The sequence below is a fragment of the Aythya fuligula genome, chromosome 4, assembly GCF_009819795.1.
Source record: "Aythya fuligula isolate bAytFul2 chromosome 4, bAytFul2.pri, whole genome shotgun sequence".
Taxonomy (NCBI): Eukaryota; Metazoa; Chordata; class Aves; order Anseriformes; family Anatidae; genus Aythya; species Aythya fuligula.
This window is the reverse complement of record NC_045562.1, coordinates 35,900,911-35,926,951: the sequence shown is the minus strand read 5'-3', so window position 1 is coordinate 35,926,951 and position 26,041 is coordinate 35,900,911. Positions and strand designations below refer to the sequence as shown.

Sequence of the window (26,041 nt, the reverse complement as noted above, 5' to 3'; positions counted from 1 at the left end):
TCCATCTCATCTTTACAATGGAAACAAGCCCACACACAGTTTCTAGCTCTCATTTATAGAAATCAGGAAGAAAACAACACCCAGTGCTATACAGGGAAATGTAAAGAAGGAGCAACCTGAACAACTGCTACAGTGAAGCATTAATTACCGCAGTCATTGCTCTGAAGGTCTGATGTCATCAAATTCTGGACAGTACAACCTAACCAGTGCAGAAAACATAATCCATTTATTGAATCAGGCCAAATTCACTGCAGTTTCTACAGTTCCTTAAGAATAAAAGGTCAACTCCCTCCTACTGCGACAAGTCAGTATGCAAGAAACAGCAGGCTCCCCTGCTACTGGTGAGTGAAAAGACAGAAGATAAAAGCGTGTTGTGCACACTTTGAAAAAGCATTCTAGGACATAATTCCACATATATTCAAACACAGCAAGAAAGGAATCCATAAAAAGGAGTTAGATATTTTCTTCTATACTCATCACCTTTAAAGCTGCTGTTTCTCTTATTGTTCTTGTTCACTGATTCTTACTCTTTTCTTATCCTATATTTTACATGAACCAACACTATTCCTTCCATGTTCCTATAAACAAATTATTTTCTAACACAGGCAACAGTCATGATTATTGAAGCATAATGTAACAAAGTACTCATATCCTATTTTTCATCAACGGCTTCTGTGACAGTGTCTCCATATCACTGTATCAAAACCTTAGAAGCACAGGATCAATATCAGCTTCTAGTTTCTGGAACACAAACCACACACGGATATTTCTTGGTTGACTTTCAGTGACCTGCAGCAGCAAAACAGGAGCTTACATAGCTGTACTGGGTCTGACTGGGATGTTAGCTTTCCCTGCAGCAGCCCATACAGTGCAGTGCTCTGCACTTGTAGCTGGAACAGCAGTGGGATCACACCAGTGTTGTGTCTGCTGCTGAGCAGTGCTGGCACAGCATCAGGACTTTCTCTAACACTCCTAGGGGGTGGGCAAAAAAGTGAGAAGATAAACATCATCAGGGCAGCTGACCTAAACCAACCAAAGGGATATTCCATACCATACGATGTCACTCTCAGCAATAAAAGGTGGAAACAGGAAGAAGAGGGGAGGGGTGGGCTCTCATTGTGAACATGTCAGTCCTCCTCCTGAACACTGGCTACATGCGTCGAGGCCCTGCTTCAAGGACGTGGTCAAGCATCGCTCATTTGTGGGAAGTATTTTTTTTCCTCTGCGCTTCCACATAGCCTTTGTTTTGTTTTGTTTTTCCTTTTCCTTTTTTTTTCTTTAGTTAAATTATTTAGTTAATAATAATCTTTCCTTAATAATTATTATTTTTGTCCCCTTTAATTAAATTATCCTTATCTCAACCCGTGAATTGTTCTTTACTTCTTCCCCTCCTCATCTAAGGAGGGGGAGTGAGTGAGCGGTTGTGGTGCTTAGCTGCCTAGCACAGTAAAACCACCACAACAGCACAGCTGAGCCTATTGGTAACAAGGAGGAACAGAAGAACACTGTGATATGAAGACCAAAGGTAGGCTCAGTCCTTGCTAAGGTTAAACAAGACATTAACAAAACAGCATTACATTCCTTTACTTGGTAATCCTTAATTAGTCCACAAGAGAGATCTACAGGGAAACAAGCATTTAAAAAAAAAAAAAAACAGTTTGCCACTACTGTAATTAATATGCCTAAAAACTCTTCCTGTGGATTTATAGGTTGTCTGGGTAGATTAGGAACATCTCAAAGGACCAAAATATCAGATTCCTGGCTTAAAATGGGGAAAATAAATAAATAAATAAATAAATAAATAAGAAAATAGAACTTATCAGTGATTTCAGTATTCATGTTTTCTTGCTTATTTAGATTAGCCATCTTTCTCATTTATCCTTGAGGTACACATGGTAATAAAGTATGTTGCATTTTATCTTCCTGTTCAGTATACATTTTTAATCTTTACAAATATATTCAGCATATACTTTATTCTTCACTTTTCATTGCTTCATAATTTCTTTATAATTTACTCGTATCTTGGAGAAAACAACCTCAATCCCATTATAGTATCAGTTGTATAACATTTGAAAACAAGTGTTACAATGAAAGCAAACTGTCTTTCATCCAGTTAACTCAATCTGTGATTTTAACATGTTTTGTACTATTTGGACATCTTTCCCACTGGAGAGAATTAATGTAATTAGTCTGCATACAGTATATGCACATCTCATTCATCTAAGAAATCAATGCAGTACGACATAGCAGCGCTGAGTTTAACCGTGAATTACCTCATCTCATCTGTTTCATATATTAAGTGTATAACCCTAAAACCTTGAAGCCCACACTCCTCACAGTGAAGTCAAAATGAATGGCTTACAGGAATAGTTTGGGGAGCCTTATACCTTATCCGCCTCTCAGTTATTGTAACCTCTATTACCAGTAGACTAATATGAAATTACACATGAAGTAAAAGCTAACATATTGCTGACATGAAGTTATTAAATAAAACCAATAGATTTTCTTTGGTATAGAATTTTAACTAGTAAAGCAAGACAGACTGTGCTACAAAGCTTTCATCTTAAATCAGAGGACAAGCAATCACAACTGCACGTTAAAATACATTTCAGCCACAAAATCCAATGTTGAAAAAAAAAAAAAAGACAAGAAGCACGTGATGCAGTCATCTGTAACAACATGAAGGAATGCTGTTTTTGGCACTGTGCACTATTACAAATAAGTTCCTGATCTATGCTGAACTTGGCTCTCATTCAGCTCTGTATTCTGAAAGAATATCACTAACACTACTCCTTTTTAAAAACTTTCCCAAAGAAAGTGTACTGACAGTGATTGCAAGATAAAGATGATTAAATTATGCCTTTGGAGGGCTCTGCTTAAATATAAACGGTTTTTATGTGAAGTACACCAAAAAGATACTTTTTTGAAATAACATTTCGTTACAACTACTCTTTAAGCCTATGAACTTCGCAATCTCGCTCTACCTACTCTCAGCATCTAAGGGTTTTACCAGTTGTGTGGAAGCTTCCAAATATCATTCCTGGTCAACTTTCCAAGACATCCTGAGTAATAGATTAATAAAACCAGAATAAAGCAAATCTTAAACAGATTATTGCATTGGAGGGACATATCACTGCCTTCTCATGCTGAGAGCCTGAAAGAGTTCTAGGAACTTAACTGACATGTCTGCTCCAGAGCACAAGCTGCAGTCCTGCCATAGGGAACTCAATAATTAAATGGCTAAATTTAGAACTGAAAATAAGGAAGTCAATTTATACGACTAGCTAGTACTTGACAAGCCATATGTCAGAGTGCTGTAGGTCAGGCAGTCTCTACTGTGAACGTGGATGGGGGGAAATGGCATAAGGAAGATACAAACACCATTCCCTTTTTCCACACCACTGTCACTTGCTCCTCCTCCACCCCCTCACCTGCAGATGATACAGTAGAGCCAAGCCCTTGTTCAAGGCTTCAAGAAGGGAGCCCTAAGCACACAGTTATGAAGACCTGGCTCCAGATCCTTGTACCCAATGGTATCAACAAGTCCAAGAACCTAAGGCATTTGCACTGCAAGTATATAAGATACCTGCCTGCACATTAGAATCATAAATATGAGCTAGTAGTAACAAAAAAAGAGAGAAAAAAAGATGTAGTGAAGGAAGACTTACAAATCATCTTAAACTTAAAAAAAAAAAAAAAAAAAAAAAAAAAAAAAGTTGAATAAATAAATCCAGACTTGCTTCAGTACAAGTTCAGGCACTTCAGTGCCATGGTCTCAAGCACACAATTACATAATAATCCTACTTAAAAATCGCATGTGGAAAAAATATATTTTCATGGTATTAGACATTAGACTATGTTCTGTATTCTGGAAACTCTGATCAAGGAAACACAAACTGTTTAATATTCAATTGATGGAATCAGCAGTTATGGTTTGGCCACAAAGAGCTAAAAGAAAGCACTTATTAATACTTATCTTGTTAACACTAATGGCTAAGCCCTATCTCACACTCTTTTGCTGGTATACAAAAACAACTTGCAAGAAAACATGACTCTAGGCCCGGTCTCCACCTTCTAACTTTTAACACGTTTGCATAGTTATACACAACCACTCACTAAAATGGCCACTGCGCCATTTTGTTAGCGAGCAGTTTACCTTACTCCCCATCTGCCAATCTCAAGAAAACAAAAAAGTCCAGCAAGTTCTAGCTGCAACCCATGGCTTTCTGCAAAGGGGTCTCAAAGGCAGCGGGTAGAGGGACAGCCTAAGGCCAGCAATATCCATGGCCTTCAGGCCACACAACCCACCCCCCCACAGGCAGTAATGTGGGAAGAACTACTTGGAGGGGTGAGGAAACCACACAATAACTAATGATCCTCAATCTTTTAATGGAAGAAAAGTTTCATTCTGTTCATACTTCTTGCTCGAGTTCTATGGAGGACTTCAGTCTCTAAAAAATTTCACTCTTTCCTCATTTGGAAATGCTTGCTGATTTATTGGACTAAAATATATTCTCATCTCTGGTCTGGGAAGAGAAAAGCAGCTTGGATTCTCTAATTTTTTTTTTTTTTTTTTTTAAAAAAAATGGTCATCACAACACAGAATGCCAGGAATATATTGATGCAAGGGAATGAATCAAAATGGGAACACCTGACTTTGAACATTTCCAAAGTTTAATTTATTTTAAACCACTGCCAAAAAGCAACATTTTTTCCCTTGACACTATTTTCTGATTCACACTTAAGCATGTCTTTTATAATTCCGAGAGGCATAACAGCCAGCTATATATCAAATTGAAAGCTGTAGTTTCAAATATTCCATTCCCCATTTTATAAGCTACAACAATATCACTTAATAGGCAAGAGCTGGCTTCGTTCACTGTGGAAAGGAAAATATATATTCCTTTACAAGTAGAACATCTGAATATTTACTGTTTTGGAACTCCTGCATGACTGGAAAGAGAAAGAGTCAGCAATGTTTTAGAACACCACTTCATTGAGGAGACACTTCACACTGTTCCATATATTACTGGTTGTTCTAAGGGGAAAAAATGTCATGTCATGTCCCCCCCCCCCTTTTTTTTTTGAAAAGTAATCAACTTTCAACAGTAAACAGAAATGCATACAGACTTGATACCACACTTCTTTCCTTTTTATTTATTTGAACTGTCCATCTCTTAAAATTACTCCCAACTTAAAACTGTGCTTATTTAAAAATGAGAGCATTCGGTCAAAAACACCTTAAAAAGAAAAACTCTCGTTTTATACAAAACCTCCTCCACAGAAATGGTAAGGGGTTTAGAAAGTCAAGTTTAGAGATACCTTAAACAGTAAGATGTCGTCATTCTACCACTCCATCAGAAAATTATTTTGCAGTTGCAGGCAGGCTTCAATGTGTATCTTCAGGACTGTCCTGGAAGGCAGTTGTGATGATTTAGGTAATTCCACACAGCATCCAGCATCAGGGAGAACCTATAACTTCCTCTCAGGGATGGGAACTGCTTGCTGACAGTTGGTCTTGCCAGAACATTAGAGGTAGGGATAATCATCTTAAAGGGGAGAAATACAGAATTCAGTGCCAAACTGCCCTCTCTTTAGCGACCTCTTCCATCGAGCAGAGTGATGGAAACATGAAGCCACAAACCTATTAAAGCAGGGTCACCTAGACAATCCTGACTCGTGATGAGCACAGAGATTAAGTAACAACCAGAGCAGCTACCAGAAGGTCATGGAATCATGGCTCATATTTTCTTGGTCAGAATTTCTAGAATACAGAGGATCATTCCTGTCAATAACGTATTTTAACCTGCCAAGTTTACACATGAATTATGTTACTTTATTTGTAAGATTGAAGACCCCATTTTCAGGCTACATTCTTCTAGACAGTGAGCAGGAAGGACTGTTCAACATGCACTGCTCCAAGTGTCTGCTTTAGGAATACAGCTGAACAGTAAAGTGATTGCTATAAAGATTCTCTCAACTGTGAACTTTATACTCATAGATAAACACCTAAAAGGAACATGGGGAATAAAGCATGTAATAAAAAAACACAGAGTATGCAATTAAGGAATCAAGTAACAAATTAATTACATTCAACCTCATCCTCAGTTTATCTAATTTGTAGGAATTAGATTATGTACTCAAAGCCTCATTTGAAGAAGAATTAATTTTTTTTCCTTCATTTAATAGAAAACCATTTCTCTGTAGAGTACTGTTGAACAGGAATGAAAGCATTCAAATTAGCTTGCATGTCTGTAAAGAAGGTTTGGATCCCTGTTATTTAAAAGTGACAGCTGACAAAAAGCATCACCACAAAAAGTTCAAACAATACTCTCAGATTCTTCCAAGTTTTGGACGAAGATAAAATTGTCGGCACTAGGAGGTCAAACGTATATCCAAATTATTTTGAACACCAAGCAGGAAGAAACCAAAGACATTTTTCTCCCAATGACTGTCTGAACTGAGTTTTCAAATGCAACGGTAGCGATATAGAAGCTAAAAGCAGAGACTGTTTGCAGATTTAGACCACAGATATTTACGTCTACTACAGATATTGGGGTGGGGAGAGCTCTAGGGGGAAGGAATAAAATATAGAAATAAGCATCTCCATGAATAAACACTAAGTTTCCAGTTTCTCCAGGCTGTTCTACAGTAAGAACAGAGATGCAGTACTGAATGACATGAGAGCCTCATTCTCGCCAAATGAGTAATTCAGAATGTCTCAGGTGTGACCTTACTTGAAGGACCAGCATGAGACACCATATCATAGAAAAACAAGAAGCCCAAAACTACCAATAAGGAAAGAAATAGAAATGAGAACAGTTGCAGTTACAGTGCACCTCCACAGCATCAACACACAGTACAGATCATGCCATCTCCTGGAAGCCTTACTGTCATGGTGAGCTAATATAGTCGGTCTTGCTAGGGAAAGATACGCTGCATCTCTACAGATTCAGAGGCAGAAACCCTTACCAGATGCTTTACTCTCAACTCTCTATGGAGTTTCCAGAACTGGTAGGAAGCTATACTGACATAACTTGTCTTGGAGTAGAGAGACAGATGACCATGTCTTCTCTTCTCATGTAACATGTAAGGAAGAGAAGTTCTGAACTTTCTTGCAGGTCTTTTATTTTTGTGTCTGTGACACAATTTGGATATATCTCGTCATTTCAAAATGACCAGACCCTCAGTTCAATAATCCTAGATCCACTACTTGTGCTTTAAAAAAAAAAGAAAACAAGCAAAAAAAATAGAATTAAAAAAAAAAATGAAATGCTTTTGTCTTTATTAACAAGATGAGGCATAGGGAAAAGCTGTATTTTCTTCCTGATTTACAATCTGCCAGATACAACTTAGCGTATTTATTTGTATTTCCTTTCCTGGGAATAACCCTTCTTTCTCAGTAGAAAATAGCTTGAACAGAAATAATTTTTATTTCAGAACTAAGCAACATGTCAAATAAAAGCAAATATGTGTGTATATATATATGTGTGTGTGTGTGTGTATAAAATCTTCTCCCCAGGCCACAGACTGCATAAATTTCCTAGCAGAGGCTATCAAGCTTCCTTACAAAGGTCAAACTTCAGTGGTATTTAAACCCTCTGATTATTATTAATAGCCTGTGACTTGGCCCATGGTGCCTTTTCCATGACGTACCAGCCTTTTGCAATGCTTGTGCAGAGCCCCATACATCTGCACAGCAGCCCAGGCGGAGCACTCAGATGGCTTTCATCTCCAAGCCCACAGCCTTGCCTGGGACCCTGGGCCAAGCCCTGGCAGCTGGGGAACCATCCTGCCACAGCTCTGCTGCAACCACATCAACCCAGTTAGCTACACTTAAGCTCACAAAAGCAAAAACACCATACCTTTGTGTTGTAGAGTACACAGAATGTCACAGGATTTGAAGCTTTTGTTGCCTCGTATTTAATTCCCACCTACAATTTTCCCCGACCTACATTATTAAAGAATTAATTGAAATGTTTAAAGTGTTTAGTGTTAACACAGGTAAAAATACACTTTTTCCATTTCCACATAACCATCTTTTTGATTAGGCTAGACAAACACCTAAGTTTTAATCATGTCTGTAGAAGCATTAATTATTTCATCGCCACAGGAATTCTGTTTGTATCCTAATTAGTTTGTGAGCACAGTTCTCAATCTTAAAATTACTTCAAAAAATATTGTAACTTATAAAGTGGAGCTTTTTTCATAAGCTAGATAAAAAACTGATAACCAGCACCAGAAAGCCTCAGATCCCGTGTTCTTTACATGATCATACTATGATCATTTGTGACTAGAAATAGATTCCAAGACAGAAGGCAGCAAATACCAATCCCTTAACACCATATAAATATCTACCTATCTATATACATATATATATGTGTATATATATATGTGTGTGTATATATATATATATATGTACATATATATATATATGTATATATATACATATATATATATACACATGTATATATATATGTATATATATACATATATATATATATATATATGTATATATATATATATACACACACACACACGTATATGATTGGTCTTAAAAGTGGTCAGTGAGATCCACAGGACCAAACAGTATTTTCAAGGTACTGGAAGCTGACTTTGCTCCGCCATGTATGTGCACTGTAGATCAAGAAGAAAAATGTCTGATAGAAAAAACTTCAGGAACACAAATGTGCTTCCATGAGCCTAACAAAAAAAAAAAAAAAAAAAAAAAAAAAAAAAAAAGCTGCCATATTTGTTCAGTAAGGACGGATGCACAGGAAGTCTGAAATATTCCAGTCAATAACTTGGCTTCAGATAGTTGACGCATGTTCAGCGCTTCAGACATAAATCCTTACTCCATAAATCCTGAATAAAATATACTAAAAGAAAAAAAAAAAAAAAAGACAGGGTTGACACATGTAAAAGAGAAAGCAGACACACAGGAATACCTATACCATCTTAATGCTTCCTCCTCTGCTTTTTAATCCCTTTCTTCACACATCAAGACTTCAGCAAAAAAAATTTCTGCACTACCAAGTAAGTCTCAGAGCAAACTAATCAACTTGCTAATAAACTTGAGGGTTGCTTGAGACAGCCATGCCTGGCTATTCAAGTCAGGTTGATGAGAGCTAAATCTGTCAAAGCATTAATAAAGCACAGCCCAAATAACCATGATTACTCACTGGACTATTGATAAAACAGTCTTGCTCCTCAAAACACCAAAACTTCCATCAGTAAAACAGATTGTATATTGCATTTATTTCTCCAAAATTCCAGTTAGTTGGCCACTAACTGAATCCCATTATGCCCTTGAACTGCATTGACATTACAACTCAAAATGTCCCATTAGATTTTAAGGCTCTTTATTTAACTTTCCTATGTATCTGGCAGATATACATAAGAAGGACTGGGCCAGCTAAAAGCAGTTCCACCTACTGGTTCTGAAATGGTGTGCTGTTAAGTGTTTTAAAAGGTTTTTGTTTGTTTTGTCTTTTTAAGGGAACAAATGAGTTGCTTTCCTTTCACCTCAAGTTGATATCATATCAGCAAGGCACTATCATCAAAATAACTCCTGCAAAAAGGAGACAGAGAGAGCAGCTACAGATTCTTCATAATCACTGGTAAATCTGCTCAAAGCAGTAGCACTGCATCCCCTGATCCCTACTCCGATGAAATCAAACCACCTGATACTGGTAGGACACAGGGGCTTGTCACTCAGGTACCACGCTGTGGTAGTATCTGCAAGGCACTTAGCAGAAATAGAATTAATTGTCATCCTCTAAAGAGTTGATCCATTAGCACTCGTGTGTTAAGCTGTGATAAAACGGAGACATCACTGGCAATGCTGAGGCATATCTTCTCTCATGGGAATACTTCAGAATGTTCTTATATTAGGAAAGCTTTTATACCCTTCTGAAACAGTACAGAGATCCATTTTTGTTTCATGAGCTTGTGTGTTCCACATCTGTTCTACTCTTTATAAATATTGCTATAAAGGAAAGGTCACTGACAGAACTCTAAGGATGCGTTCAATATCAAGCAGACTTTTTAAACAGTCAAGACGAGACAAAGTCTGAGAACTTGGGGAAGTCAAGAGCAAACAAAAGGCCAGATGCATGTGATTAAACGAACAAACACCCAGGGTGTTAGCTGGAATTTTTATTGAGAGTTCAAGGAAAATCTTAAAGGGGGGGGCAGGAGACAACCCTCTCCCAAACCCAGCAATTCTTTTTAAAGCATCAAATATGCCATTGATTCCTTCTTTCTGTAAAGACAATAAGTCGTGTGCATGATGTCAGCTACAGGTTTCCCACACACACATCTCTTATTTCTTTTAAACTTCTGTTAGGTAGGATAAAGCTCTAAGTATCATCAAGTGCAAGTTTGATTGATGCAGGTAAAATTTTCAGCTTTAAAAAAAAAAAAAAAAAAAAAAAAAAGCATTCAACAGCCTAAATAAAAATAAAATGAAGTCAGTAACTTAACCAATCCTGTAATATGCCTGTTATTAGTTTTAGCAACATTCTACAGAAGCAGGCATGTAATAACAGATTTTAATTCTTTCTCTGACAAAACTCTTCTGCATTGACCAAATGAGTAGAAATTTGTAATACAGAAGAAAATAAAAAGAGAAAGCTCTAAAAGTAAGTAATAGGAAGGTGAAGAGTTAACAGGTTTTACAGAGGAAGCCACATGTCACAAGTTTATTAGAGTTATCTGAAGCATTCAGCACGTTTAACAAGGTCCTTCACCAATTGTTTGGAAAAACTACCCTGCAAAGGTATAAAGGGCAGAAGTCCTGCATTAACAGATGTCCAGGATTAAGGATGTGTATAGTTGGTAACATTTGCTAGTGCAAAGAAAGAGACCCAAATCTGAAACTGAAGGCAGAGCTGTAGGGTCTCACTACCCTCACAAACCACGTGAAAATGTATTAAATAAAACGCAGTGCTGATAAGCGCAAGCTGTGCACATATGACAAAACACAACCACTTTTTTAACACTGGACTTAAAATTAGCTATCACCACGCAGGAAATAAGTGGTGGCACTGTGAAGAGCTCAGTTCTCAGAGCTGATGAGGAAAAAAAAAAGAAATAATAAATATTAGTGGTTAATAGAGATAGTGAAGGAGAAAGCACTATTTTATCCTCAACACTCATTAGTTGCTACTAAAAAACTAAATTTAAGGCTAGAATACAAAATGAATTATAATTTAGAGACACTCAACTTATTCAAAGCAAAAGTCCCATTAAAATTCAGGGTAAGGGAGAGGTTTAGAAAACGGGGGCTTTTTTCCCTCTTGGTACAGCCAGGAGCCCATGGAAGCATGACTACCCTTTGCTGCAATTTAGCTGAGCTCCCCTCCTTTGGTTTTCATGCCACCTTCCTAAACAGCCTTCTAGTCCCAGTGTAACCAGGACCATGTGCTCACCACATTTGTCCCCACGCCAATAAAAAAAAAATAAAAAAAACAACCCACAGAAGTCACCTCTCATCCCCACCAAGTCATGGCAGCTGGCTTACAGTTAGGTTCTCCAGAAGAAGAAAATGGCCCCTTGCCTGAAGCATTTTTCTGCAGCCATAGTATATCCTCCTAACTCAGTCCAGCTCAGCGGAAAGAAAAGAAAGGGCGTGGACAGAGCAAAACCACCCTTCATGCTTCACTTTGCAAAGGCAAGTAGCATAGATCAGGCTACACACAAACTTCAGAGCCACTGCAGTAGGAAGTACTACAGAAATTATAAAAATAAAAACAGAAGCAAAAGAGAAGTTGATAGGATCATCTGGGATGCAATTCAAAGAGCAGCACACTGATGTATATATGCACATACAGCTCCTCTCCTCCCTTCTGCTAAACACAGCCTTCAGTAATGAGTAACTATGTGGTGCAGCAAGCACTGACTAGCCGGAAGAGTCTTTGATGGTAAAGCAAGATGCAACTACCACCAAGTTTCTCGAGCTGGCTGGTACCAATCGCTGTGCTGCTGCAAGATGATTCAAGCTTCTCTGGTTTCTCTTCTCTCACCATCCGGCTCATAGAAGTCTAAACTGAGGTTAATCAGCAGTCCCTGGCTTCAAAATCCTGTTTTAGACCAAAAATAAAAGCAAGCTTTGTCCTCAGTGAATTGCTGCAGTAGAGTGGGTTTTCTTAGGATTAGTTAACATTAGCATAATGTTAGCATAATGCTCATTTGGCTGGTAAGCTACAATTTACTTGAAGAGATTGCTGCTGCCATCTACTGACAGTTTATAAACAGGAGTACACAGTAACTTACTTTATTGTGAAAGTAGACAAATTTTTCAGTAGAGAAGCCCAGTATGCACAAGCTGGTAGCCAGGCTACATTATTTGTCCAGTAGGATATAGAATCATGAACAATATTTCACAGTTCTATGATTCATATCACACACAGGTTGCTTTCAGTGAAGAAATGGTTTAGCAACAGTGTCCTGACAACCTAGTTCCTGGTTTAAAAAAAAAAAAAAAAAAAAAAAAAAAGAAAGAAAAAGACTCAACCCATGTGTTTTGATTTTAGAAAGAGCTGGAGGGGAAGGAAGGATGAGTGTGTTCCTTTAACTGCTATTCACTCAACACTAAAAAAAAAAAAAAAAAAAAAAGTATTCTATTTCAGAGCTCTATCTTTAACTTCACATTTTCCTCTTAGAAGTAATAACCCAGTTCTGATGAACATAATCTGAAGTGTCATAATCAAGCGCTCTGATTGATACTTTTATCTTCCTACCATTTCTGTCACTGGAACACGTTGTGAAGTGAAACAGTTCTGCAGGCCAAGCAGCATTTCCACTTCTATTCAATACCACAATACGAGGACTTGTACTTCAAAACACAAAATAAAGTGTTTTCATGATTCTCTTCTGTGGAAAAGTGTTGAAGATTGATGGATTATAGCAAGAGTCATAGCTTAGTGTAGCATGCCAGTCCACTTATGTTATTAGTCTTTCTCCTTCCCTAGGTTTCTTTCATGCGTTGAGAAGGAATTCACTGAGATAACTGCAAACTATTTTGGTTGCAACCTACTCAGAAACCGCTACATGTTGCCCACTCAGCACTTGCACACATAACTTCAAAGTCTTCTTTGTTTCCAATAACACACCCATCAGGTTTCTATTAGCAAAACCAGACAGGAAAGTTACTTTTTTCAAGAATTAATTGATATAACCACGTCTTATCCTTCCCAAGATCAGGAAAACAATCTTCCAGTAACTGAAAACACAAGGTAAGATGAACCCAGTTCAGAGTTTCAGGTGACAAAGAGCTAGAACGGAAGTGTTCCATCTTAAAAAGAATCTGCAGAGCAGACAGCGAAAACACAAATACTTAGAAACATATTCTGACTGAAAGTGAGATGCTGAAGTCAATGAAACAAGTCACAGGAAGGGAAGTGATGTTCACTTCAGCCATCAAAAGCAATGGGAGGAAGAACTTGACAGGAAAGATTAAGCAGCTGTTTGATTCACGCTGAAATTGAATTCACGGCCAAATGCACAGGAAGAGATCTCTGAAAGGCAAGGTGAAAGCAGAGTTTGGGCAAGCCAGTACTGAAGCTGATCTAGATGCAATTTAGCACTGAAGAACATGCAGTGTTATGCTACCTTTTTCCCTATATATACTTCAACTCTGGATACGGCATCCCACAAATCCTCAAAAGAAATAAATTTGAAGGAAGTAGTTGAAAATGACTGAGAGAAAGCAGAGAAACAGAAATCAGAAGTGTCAGTCAGGTGCAGGAACAAGAGAGACACTTCTTAGCTCTTGTTAGAAAAGGTCATTCAAAGGAGATCAGTAAAACCCGGGATGCAACTGCAATAGATGCTACCGTAAACAAAGTAGTAATAAACTCCAGATATCAAAGAGGCAAAGCAGGTGAGTTGAGGACAGGTAGGCACACAACAGGGAGGATTAAAGCATGCTTATTCCATAAAAGAGCTAGAGGAAAGAAAGATTAAGGAACAAGTTAAACAAGAGGTCAAAGTAGATGCTAAAGAAAGGCAAGAGACGGAAAGGAATTATCAAAGCAGGCACAGGTTAAAAGGTCTGCCTCTGACAGCAGTAGAAGCAAAGGGAGGGCTTCGCTATCTGGAGAGTAAGTCAGTAATATCTGGAGGCAGGAAGGAGAAGCAGCAAGAGAAATGAAGGAATAAAAGACAGCAGGAAGGCAGTAGGGATTGCCAGGATCTTATTAAGCTAGGAGAAAAAGAGAAAGTCTTTCAGGTCATAGTAAAAACAGGAGTAAATAATTACTCTCATAACTCAGTAGTTATAAAGTGCATTTCCAAGTACTGTTGGAAATACAAGTGCCACAAGTCAGCTCGTACACCTCAGTGGCACTGCACAGGCCCTCAGTAAAAAAAACTCAGTGAGCACTTGCCATACCAAGGAAAAAATGTTCTGGTGCCACTGAGATGCAGCCATCTGTTGGAGTGCTAAAACACATGGGTCTGGGATAGCACTACAACTACTTCGGAGCAATGACTACTAAGGAAATCATAGATTATGTTTGTCTACTCGGTGTTCTGCCCCAGTTGTTTCAGACAACTTCACGATCCCTGCATTATCTCTTCGTGAGCGGTGTGAAGACAGCAGCTTCCTCCCTCCAGACACTGCACTGGCATTATCTACATCATGGTGCTTTAAGTGGCAATATGGGTATCACAACTGTCAACATTTAAAAGTTAAAAGTAAAAAGTTATAGCTTGGAGTTCTCTGCATAGCATTCTTCTAATCCAATGTGGCTAAAAACCTTGAACAGCCTTAAAAACAACAACAAAACCCACTAACTACTATTTAAATCAAGGCATGCAAACAGACATTCTCGAGTGCCTTTACAACACAACATCAGAGATCCCACAACTAGTTATTTAAAAATAGGCCCAGCTTAAGTAAGGGACTTAAAACATACCAAGACATCTCACTGATCTGCACATGTGACTACTGTTACAGGATTCAATATCATATGAAAGTAGAATAAGAAGCCTACAATGCAACATCCCTTCTCTCAACAGAACCCAATTCATCTGAGTTCCTCACTGAACACTGCCTGATATTTAACTTAGGTATAAATGCATACGCTTTTATATACATATAAAAACCTCATTCCAACAACATGGCAACAATCCACATCTCAGTTAAGTGCAGGCACAAATACACACATAGCTGGGGCTGACAATGCTCCAAAATACCCCAAAGCTTTTGGGCTATGGAAGGGGTGATGCAGTTTTCAGATCTGCCTGGGCCACGCTTCTGCCATTTTCTACTTCCTACTGCAAATCCAAGTCTTCCCAGACCAGCAATAACACATCTCACTGAATCTTACTGAAGGTATGTTATGTTACAGACATAGAATCACTTGGCTGCTTCTTAACTTATAGATATTGCAAAAACATGGCCACAACCAGTATCATACGTGCATTATTCAGCCAAAAAACACATCAGCAATGACATTAAATCTCAAAGCAATGCTACGCTGCACAGCATCCCTGACTCTGGCTGCTCAGACATGAACACTTCAACTGATACAGAGCATGCTCTAGAAAACTGAAACCACTACTGAGAAATGGTTTCAAAGAAGTGCACCCTTACCCAGGAGAGTCACTTTTTTCAATACACCCTGGAGAGATGACTGTCTTACAAAACACTAAGCCACACGTGCACGCACACACAGAAAACTCCATAGTCCAATGGAACAGGAAAGGCTCCAAAGCTTCAACAGAAATAAAACTATCTCACACTGTAAGGATACTTGAAAGGTAACAAATTGGAAAGGAGAATACTAAACCTATATGGCTAAGCTGAAATGCTGGAGATACCTTGTGAATACTCATCCGAATGCAGAAAAGATTCACATACTTTCTCACACTTTTAAAGCCAAACTTCCATATACTAATGCCATGAGAACCTGAGTAACGTTTTCACGGCTGCATTACAATGTAGTTCACATCCAAACCTCAGAAGCATGTCATTATCCTATTGTTTCTACCTTGCACATGGTTCTCTGGTTATTGATTTATGAGCCAACCTGCAATCTTTGAGGCTTTTCTGCCAACTGTTAATAATACATTAGAGTTGTGATAAATGCTGTAACAACATAATTTATGTTAAGCTTTCACAAACATTGCAAGAAAGCTTGTGATTATTGACAGCACCACCATTTAGATTTGCTCATTACTCTCATCTGCAAAATCTTAAGCCCAGCAACGCATTCAGTTTAAGGCAATTCATTACAAAGACAGTCTCAAAACATTCACCACTGTTTACCTAATATATTAACACCTCAGACATCAGGTGTATTATCATATTCCAATTTACACCTGTGCAGCTGTCTGCTATTTCTTCAGAATACATCCCATGTTTTCAGGGGGTTCAGAACCAGGCATAGAGATTCACTGCAACATGAACACGTCATGCAAGTTTGCTACCACAACAATTCCTAAATTAGAGAAAAAAGACAGGTTCATGATTATATACGCGCAATATGATGACTACCAATTTAAGGTACTTTCAGCACTCATAACAGCTTTTGTCAACCATATAACTAGGCTTCCACGTGATTTTTTTTAAATCAATACATTATAGGTGTCTTAAAAGGCAAGCGTTCACACACACACAAAGAAGTGTCCAAAGTATCAAAAAAATCAGCATGAGATTGAGCTAGTGCATGAACACAGCAACATAACCAACAGGAAAGGTTACTTCTATAAAATCACCAAACTGGAAACCAAGGAAGATTTACGCGATAGACACTAATGACTTTGCTAGAGAACCCACTAGACAGTATTGATCACAATTCCACTTTTAAATTCCTAAATACATATTCAAAACTAAGTAGCAATGTCAAAATGTTTACTCACTAGAACATAATGGACCCTCTGGAGCTATTACTGAGGAGCAAAACCATAATTGTCCTTTTAGTATATCTTTTTATGCATAGATTTGCAAAGTAATTTGCAAAACCGGCTAAGTATCAGCACTACCATTTGGGAATATCAGCACATGGGAAAATTAACCATAGATGGGTTAGGTGTTTTTTTTTTCTTTACCTCAGCAACAATCATTCCAAATTCACACAATATTTTCTTACCAAAGAGGGTTTTGTAGGTTTCTTTTGTTTTGTTGGTTGTTTGTTGTTTTTTCCTCCTCATCCACAGGTGTGAGAGGAAAAAAATAGCAAAAAATAGCACTGAATTGGGGTGAGGACTAAGCAAGACTGGGAAACGTTAAAATAATCTGTTTGCTTCTTTCTTATAAAAAAATTATTCTAAAGGACCTATGAAAAGAAAAGAGCAAGGAAATGACACAGCATGACATTTAGTAAGAAACAAGTTGCAGTGTTCCTGAAAAATTAGATAGAGAAAAATATCTTCGCTATAAATTCTCATCTGCAATTGTAAACAAGTAAAGTCAGTACATAATACTGCAATTCTCAAAGAGGCTTGAAACTTGAAATCAGAAGTCCCCTATGTCAAGGAAAAAAAAGGCACATAGATCTACAACACTCATTATAGGCATTAGCAACTGTTACACAGCTGTCTTCATCCCTGTTTCCCACTTGCATGACCTCTAAAATAAAAGCACCACCCAGACTGGAACTGTCTAAAATTTAAGTAAATTAAACCCATCCCACAGGCTTTCAATGAGGTACAGTATTTTGGACTCCCGCTTGGAGTCCAAAATAACCAACTCCATTGCTAAACCAAGGGAAATAAGTAGCTTTATCATTCCCAATAGGTTATTCTATTGCATGCAGATATGATAAAGTGAAAGAATAAACCACATATTTTCCCTGCACTGAAAATGTACTGCTGTGCTACTTAAGATTTACAGCACCCAGAAGTCGGGAGGCCTCCTTGGCAATTTTATAGCCCAGATTCCTCATATACAAGTAGTATAATTTATGTACATTTGAACTAGAATGAGAGTCTGTCATTAAACTATAAGCATTTGTGTATGCAGACATGCACGTGCCTCTGACAGCAATTAATGAATAGCAGCAAATCAGTCTTCATTTCATGACAGCAACTTCTGAAAGTAACTGCTCAGCATTCAGATGAGCTTCCAGAACAGAGTTACTTTTCTTCCGTGTCAAGCCATAAGAAGCCGAATCAGGTTCCAGTAACAAAAATAGGAGTGCAGCTTCAACAGTGCTGTTCTGGGCACATCGTTCATGCACCACATCTCCTGAGTGTAGCAGAGGTTTCAGTAGGATATTTAAAAACATCAAATTGGCGGCTATGCCTATTATTTAAGATGCCTAACTTTTATGAGACAAGACTATTTTCAGTTGTTTATTATACTAGCAAACTACATTCCCAAACTCCAAAACTGATTTTTTTTTTTTTTTTGTGTCTAATATTGCTTCAGAGGGGTCCCCTCTTCATTTCTAAAATGAACTACGGAAAAAATACAGGGTACACTCCCATCTGTTCTCACAGCCAATTACTTCATTTTTACTTCATATGACTATAAATGACATTCTTTCAAGTAGGGATTTGAGATTTGACAGATCTTTGTCACAGAAGCTATCCTTTATGGTACCCAACAGTAGAAACTTCTGAAAGTGACTACTCAACAAATTCCTCAAATGTAAGTCCACTAGGAAGTGCTGTATCATTTAGTTTGATATATTTCACATCCCTGTCCTTCAATCACTCAGTAGTCTCTGAACTGAATCCAGTTAATTCCGACATTTTTATGATGAGATACAGTAGGTGCTCAGTGTACTTTTTTTTTTTTTTTTTTTTTTTTTTTTTTAGCAGCCAGTCATCCTGCAGTAATTATTTGAATTTGTCCAACTTCACTTCCAGGTTTCACCCTTATTGTGACCTTCTTAAAGTACCTGATAAAATCACCCTGTGGAAACACTTGGATATTCAAGGAGTCACCACTCATCTTTTTGATAAGCTTATACTTGTCACATCTCCTGGTAAAGGTGTTTAATCATATTCGTAGCTTCCTTCCATATGTAACCTTTGCCAATTTTGAAACTTGTTTAAACCAAGCAACCAGAAAGAGATGCAGTTTTCTAACGCTGACCTAGACATAAAGATCACCCACGTTAGGTATTTAATTGATTCAGTCAAACCACAGCATTTCAACAGCAATTTCCTTTTGTTCACTGCAAGCCTAAACCATTTCAGTAACAAACCATTAATTTATCTCTCCCCATGTTTCTCAACACGGTTTTGCATTTGAACATTGAGTGGACCTAGTTTCATCAGCAAATCAACTAGCCCTCTGAGATCACCAGATATTCATCATTACATCCATATGCACTTCATCTGCATATTTAAAAAAACACAACGACAACACATGAAGCTGAGTACCAATCCCCACTAAATCCTCTAGTATAGTTTGATCAGCTCTGGAAATTTAAAGAGCAAACTGGTAGCTACATTTGCTTTCAGCAGAACTCTTATCCCTCTCTTCAAAGATGCAGAGTTGATCAAAATATTTCTAGAAACTGTTTTCACAAAATGCCAGAGGCCCCCATGAAATTAGGGCACTTGAAGGAACACGGGGCAAGATGCAGTCTCAAACTCAAAGCCCTTTGCTAAAAATAGTTTCTGCAAGTCATACAGCAGAATAAGATATGAGGGTGTGACAAAGGGATGTCACAGCCTTGAGTTTACTTTCACCTACATAAAACTTGCATGCCCTTTCGCCATCCAAGGGAATGCAGCCACATAGCACTCGCCAGAGAAACCTGCATCATTTGGTTTGCATACACAGAGAAATCTATCGCACGCTCCTTAACAGCGCTTTGAAAGCAAATACTGCTTTAAAATTAGACCACGTGCACAACTATCGGTATATTAAAAATAAGTCACTGCATCATGCTGAAAACCTTTCAAACAGAATATACAATCTGTCAAGCTGTATTATTGTTTCAATTCAATAGCTGGTCCATACAGTACAGCAATATCTTAAAAGACAAACATAAAACACTTAGTTAACAACAGGTAAATGTCTTAAGCCTTGTACAGTCCCCTAATTCTTCACAATTCCATGCTATTTTCAGCCAAGTACAGAAGCAGTGTTCAGCATATCAGAAAGAAAGGCTAAGAAAGTAGTTCTACTCTTAGTACTTGTTCCTTACAGGGGTTGAGTTGCCTCAACTTCTATTGAACCTAAAGGCAAATGAGGGCACTTGGCATGCAAGACTTCCATTACGTGTCAGGGTCAGATCCTATTTTAATAGGCTCTTTATTCTAGGTAAATAATTGCTCTTTACATCAAAGCAAAGTACTCGTGCATAAAGGAGGAGAAAATAATCCAACACTTCAGAGCAAATTCAGTTACAAAACACTAAAAACTGTATTGGACTCTCAAACTGCATCTTGAACACTAGCACAATACCTCATTGAAGCTGTGAAATTTTTGCTTTCATTATTCCAGTAGATCTGATGGAGAAATTCTGGATTTAAAGCTGTGTGTGTTATGAGCAAAACCTGGCTACAGACTATTTATGATTCAGCCAAAGAATGTTGATATCATGAAGAATACCTAGTGTTATAGAAGGCAAACAATGGAATTTTTTCATCTCCACTATTCTAATAATAGGAATTTTTGTCTCTAAAAGCATAATGCCAATAGCTATCATGAAAAAGGATTACTCAAGTTCATACAGATTAAACTAACACATCAAGAAAAGCAGTAGGAAAATGAATTACCTTATTTTTCATTAGAAAGAGCAGATTTCCTTTCAGTCGGCACCATCTCTCTCTCGGTTCTGTATGCAAAGAAGTAAGAGATTAATAAAAACAACCTTTTGTCTTCACACATTAAATGCTTCTTAAAGAAAATGCATTAGTAATAAAGGTCAGAAAAGAAAATCATTAACAACCAAAAAAAGCCAGCTTCACTCAGCAACTGCCTATGTACAACATGCTGTTAAATGCCAGATAACTTCCCAGAAGGTTTCTTCTACTCTGCAGCTGAAAGAATTGGTGACTGCAGCAGACACTCCACTGTGTTTTCTCTGCTTCTCTGCTTTTTCCTCACACGGGAGCAGAAAGAGCCACTTTAGCACGGTACAGCTTTTGCTTCCATCGTTGGAAGAGATGGAGTATAATCCTTTTTAAGGCACAAAAAAAATTTACTGTTTACTTAGATTAAGACATGCTCATCTGGATTTACAGTTTTTGGAAAGTAGCAAGTAAGCAAATGCGACCTAAATATTTACAGTCACTTCACTATTACTATTTTACTGCACTTTTTTAAAAGTGCTTACCCAATGAAAACAGCCACATGTTTGTGCTTATACACGAATAGATGCATGTAATCAAACTTTTAAGAAAAAGGAATGTTTCAGAACCTTGGGGTGGGTGAAAAAAAGCTATTCCTACTAGCCATTTTTTTTAATTACATCTTCTCTTGTTTTGAAGAAAAAAAAGCACTTTTTTATCCAGCTCTAAGTATAGACAGCTAGATACAGCTATTATAAACATCTCACATGCAAATATAATATCTTTCAACAAACCCTGCATCATTTTAGCATTTCCTAGAAAATAAAGAATATTTAGCATAAGGGTTGTTGTTTTTTTTTTTTGTTGTGGCTGTGACATTTTTGGTAGTTAGCTGGTGGGTGTCATAGGGTGGTTTGTGTGGGTATTTTTTTTTTTTTTTTTTTTTTTTTTTTTTGAGAAAGAGGACATGTGAAACCCCATGTCTCCAGACAGCAGCCAGCCATTAACTGATGGGAAGCCGGAAAAACAGCAGTACCCCAAGGACATGGTTGTTCCACTGCCGCCTCCAAGGAACTCTTACACTTCCCTCTATGCTGGCCACCACGAGAGGCTTATTACTGACCAGGGAGGTGTCTTGTTACAATAAATAAATAAAATTGTTGTTTCCTCTTGGTACTTTTAATTAAGATGTTTCAACAGGGAACACTTGAAAGTCAGAACAGCTTTCTCCCACAAGTGGAAGACTTAGTCCCAGGGACGGGGACTTACAGTGTCTGATTTCAGCTGTATGTCAGGTTTGGTGGTTTTGTTTGGTTTTGTGTTGTTCTTAGGTAGGGGATGAGATTATTAATAATAATTATTTTAGAAAGAATTGTGTTGATGGATCTTTCCTAACCTACTGAAGTACAAAACCAAAAGTAATATACATCAATGCTCATCCACCAACTAAAATCTAAACCAAGTTATCACAGCTGCATCTGATGTTTTACAGTAGAAGTATGGGACTCTGCTTAGACTACATGCCACCCTCCAGAACCCTACAAGCATCAGCAGAAGAAAGGTATCTTATCACAGACACACTGCAGCTGTTTCTAGTATAAGGTATATTTAAATAAGAATTGTGAAAGTCACTACCTTGTAACAGTGTGAAAAATAGGCCGAAAGGTAAGTCATATTTAGTAATGACAAGGCTCGCAATGGATAGTACATAGAGTGACTTAAACCCTTCTCTCAAGAGGTCCTTATCCAAATGCTGGCAGCCAGAAGGATTTACTGGGCAGTAGGATCATTCTATGCATGCCTAGTTTCTTAAAGATCTTCCTAAAAATCAACTGCCACTGACGACACTAGCAACAGGAGGTCAGGCTACAAGAATGCTTGGTCTGTGGTCAATCAAAGGGTTTTTAGCAGCAATGCTAGCACTCAGTGTATGACTAAGTGCATAAAAACCCAGCACATCATCAAAAAAATCAGATATTCATTGGACAGGGTCTGATAATGCTGCCTGCAATGAGAACACAGGGACAGAACCCCACTGAGAAACCCCAAAGCAGCCAGATGAGAATGCTCACCAGTACTCTGTCCAGAAAGCTTGCTGCATCCTCCATAGGAGACTGGTTATCAACTTACCTCATCATTACAAAATGTATAGAATACTCTGAAAGCATAGCACAACATTTTTTGGCCCCTTATCATAACCAAGTCTGTGCCTTTTTTTTTCCCCCCAATAAAATCAAAGTAAATGCATCTCAGTGAAGATCAGCTGGGACAAGTGAAAATAAAACATTTGCTGTTGCTGAAATTATTGTATTAGAAATGATTTTACAGCTAAATAGGAACTATTTCCTAACAACTACCAAGGGAACAGACATTTGTTCAAGCTTACTGGAAATTGAAAGACATTTAAAACATGATCATAAAAGCCAGAAGAAACCTGCAAAGGAGGTGGAAAGTGAGCAATAAAAAAAAAATCTTATGACAAAAGAAAGTGCAGTTTTTGCAGGGTTGGACCTGAAGAACTGCATAACACTACATACAGCAACTAACAACTGGTGACTTGAAACCACTAATTAAAAAATTCTTTTCAATCAAGAAAAAATAGTTTTAAGGCCCAGATACTGTTTGTCAGGTATATAACAAAGGATACTCGAAAACTTGAGCAAACTAAAGAGCTGTTTTTAAATTATTTATTTAGAATGGTATTTAGCATCACTCAAGCATCAGTAATGAAGAAAACTGAAGACACTGAGACTTATGTGATTAGTGAAACTGTAAGCTGACAGCTGCAGCAAACATGCACATCAACCACAGGTAGTTTTCAACTCGAGTTATTTTTACCTATTAATTTTTCATCCCCGACCACTCTGCAGATCTTCAGTTTTCCTTCCTTGTCAAAACAACCTGATGGTCGCTTGGCCAGCAAAGCCAGATCTTTAGCATTGAATCTCATTGAGTTGGCAGGGAAGAAGATGAAGACAAGCAAATGATGGAGGACAATAACGGTGCTAGTTAGTTTGTTGAAGAAGAGCAAAATCTAAGCAGCAGATATGAAGGTCAACTGAAATATTAAAAAAAAAAAAAAAAAAAAAGGTTGCTATTTATTGTGATTTCCTTTGTGTTATGCACTCCAAACACTGATTTATTTCATAGTATGGAATCAGTACAACAAATAAGGAAAAAGCCCTCCGTCAAAAAATAACCCATCCTTTCCCCATACACACATTTGTTTGTTTGTTTTGTGCTTTTGTTTAAAAAAAAAAAAAAAAAAAAAAAAGTAAAATTGAGTTTAGCTTTCCAGTGTCCCTATACTGGAACTGAAACTGTAATTTGATGCATTATTTCCACAGTTGAACACCACCACTAATATATTCTGGCTATAGGCACATAACAACTAGAAAGTTCAAATACGTCTTCATGTGGCATTGTAAAGGGGAAAACTGCCTTGCTCTTCTGTCTCCTTCACAGGAACAGTAACTCTAAAAGAATACCAAGTGTGAACAATTGGAACTTCATCACTTACTCAAGTATTCATGTTGTGTTATACTGTGACTTAATTGTACACTAAGTGCTTCCGTTTTGATCATGATATATATTCATCGTTTTCAACTACTGTAGAACATTTTCCTCTGTTCTCAAGAAAAGAGTTGCGCCAAAGTAACCAAAACAATTTTTATCGGAAATACATCTGTTGAACTTAGCAGAAAAAGTTACACGATACCGATCTGAGATCATCAACTCCCTCATAGCCCTCTGTTCATCTGAAATTAGTTTTAGATTAGGTCAGTAGCTGTAATTTTCACCGGTGGTAGTTGTATGGAGAACAAATATTTTTGTCTAAATTGCAGCTACTACAGCACCATTTCACACTGCTGCAAGGAGAAGAAAATAAAGCCAGAAAATTTGTTTTAGACTTTTTTTTTTTTTTTTTTTTTTTTTTTTTTAATCTCCAAGACATCCTATGCTCTCAATATCCAACCCTTTTGTAAGGGCCTTTCTCAAAAAAAACTTCTTGGAAAAACCCATATACAATCAAGTAACAAGCTTCTCAGGCAGCTTTTAATACTCTCGTGCATTTTAAAAGCCTCAACTTCACCACATATGGATCTGGGAGGCTAGTTCCCATCCCTCAGATGGAAGCCTTTGTTCCTTATATTCTTTCTTGGGTCTAGTTACCCTCAGAATCGATGACTTCTGACATTATTTTTCCCTCAACAAGCCACAGCCAATTCCAGCATCACTACATGACTGAAAGCAGGCCAAGCCTTACTTTGTACATCATGAAACAGGCCATAAATATGATGTTCAGAAAACAAATCTCCAGATACTTTTTTTCCTCCTAGAAAGGTTCCACAATTCCATGGCGAACTCCTATAAAGCTATTTCAAATTTGCCTTTCATTACCAAACACCGTTGCAAGCAGGAAACAAAAATACATGCAAGCAGTCCCATCACATATATATTCATCAGAAAATTGCAGCATCCACTCCTCCAGCAATTCTTCTTCCTTACTTTTCTTTCTTGTTTTACCTTTACTGTCAACAGCTGTACTTGTTTTCCAAGCCCATATTCACGCCTTTCACTCCATTTCATAATACTGTTGAGATTATCACCTCATAACCTTATGGTCATCACAGAGCCTGACCTACTGCTTACAGCATATAAGCACGCCACTGTCACCAAAATGAACTACCGACACCAAATGAGGCTCCATGCAGGTGCAGCTGCTCACAAGTTTTCTAAATTGATGGACTACAAGTGTGGAAAGATGACTCATACAGGAATCACAAAAAGGATATTTATCAAGACTGTATTCTAATGCTATAATCATATTTAAATTTAAAAGCTCATCCATCGGAGATGGAAAAAGAGTTGAGAAAAGACACTGACTTGGCCAGCACTATAAACAAAACCCAGTCCTAATACCCTTTGCAACAGGCTGACCAGGACATATAATATGCAGGAACTTTGGGACTGGGATGTGCACAGTCCCAGTAGGATCTCTGTGCTGAGTGGAGTTGATTGTCAGTTTTGTTTTACCAACATGGATTTTATTTTAAACACCAGTGCACACTGTGCTTACAATGGACCTGTTTGATTAAAAAAAGCACTCAGCAAGGTGCATAATATTTGTCATCTCCCAATGTGTACTTCTTCTTGGCCAATCCCCCTCCCAAGCAGATACCTCGCACACCGTTCTGATAGCTCACTGGCAGCCACTACCTTTCAGAAACAAGTTTTCAGCAATTCAGCCACAACCTACTTAGCTGTTTTTGAACCAATTCCTTCCAATGCATCGTACGTAGACATTATAAATCCACCCTAAACAGCATCTTCAGCT

At 37.8% G+C, this 26,041-nt stretch overlaps 1 protein-coding gene across 4 annotated transcripts in view; it reads right to left on the bottom strand.

Moving 5' to 3' along the window:
• Positions 1 to 26,041, bottom strand: part of INPP4B (inositol polyphosphate-4-phosphatase type II B) — a 292,595-nt gene that overhangs the window by 231,468 nt on the left and 35,086 nt on the right. For all 4 annotated transcript variants that reach the window (XM_032186552.1, XM_032186554.1, XM_032186553.1 and 1 more), the window contains exon 2: positions 20,689 to 20,747. In XM_032186552.1, coding sequence (XP_032042443.1) covers positions 20,689 to 20,700 — 12 coding nt within the window. In that variant the 5' untranslated portion in view covers positions 20,701 to 20,747. The remainder of the gene's footprint in view (positions 1 to 20,688; positions 20,748 to 26,041) is intronic.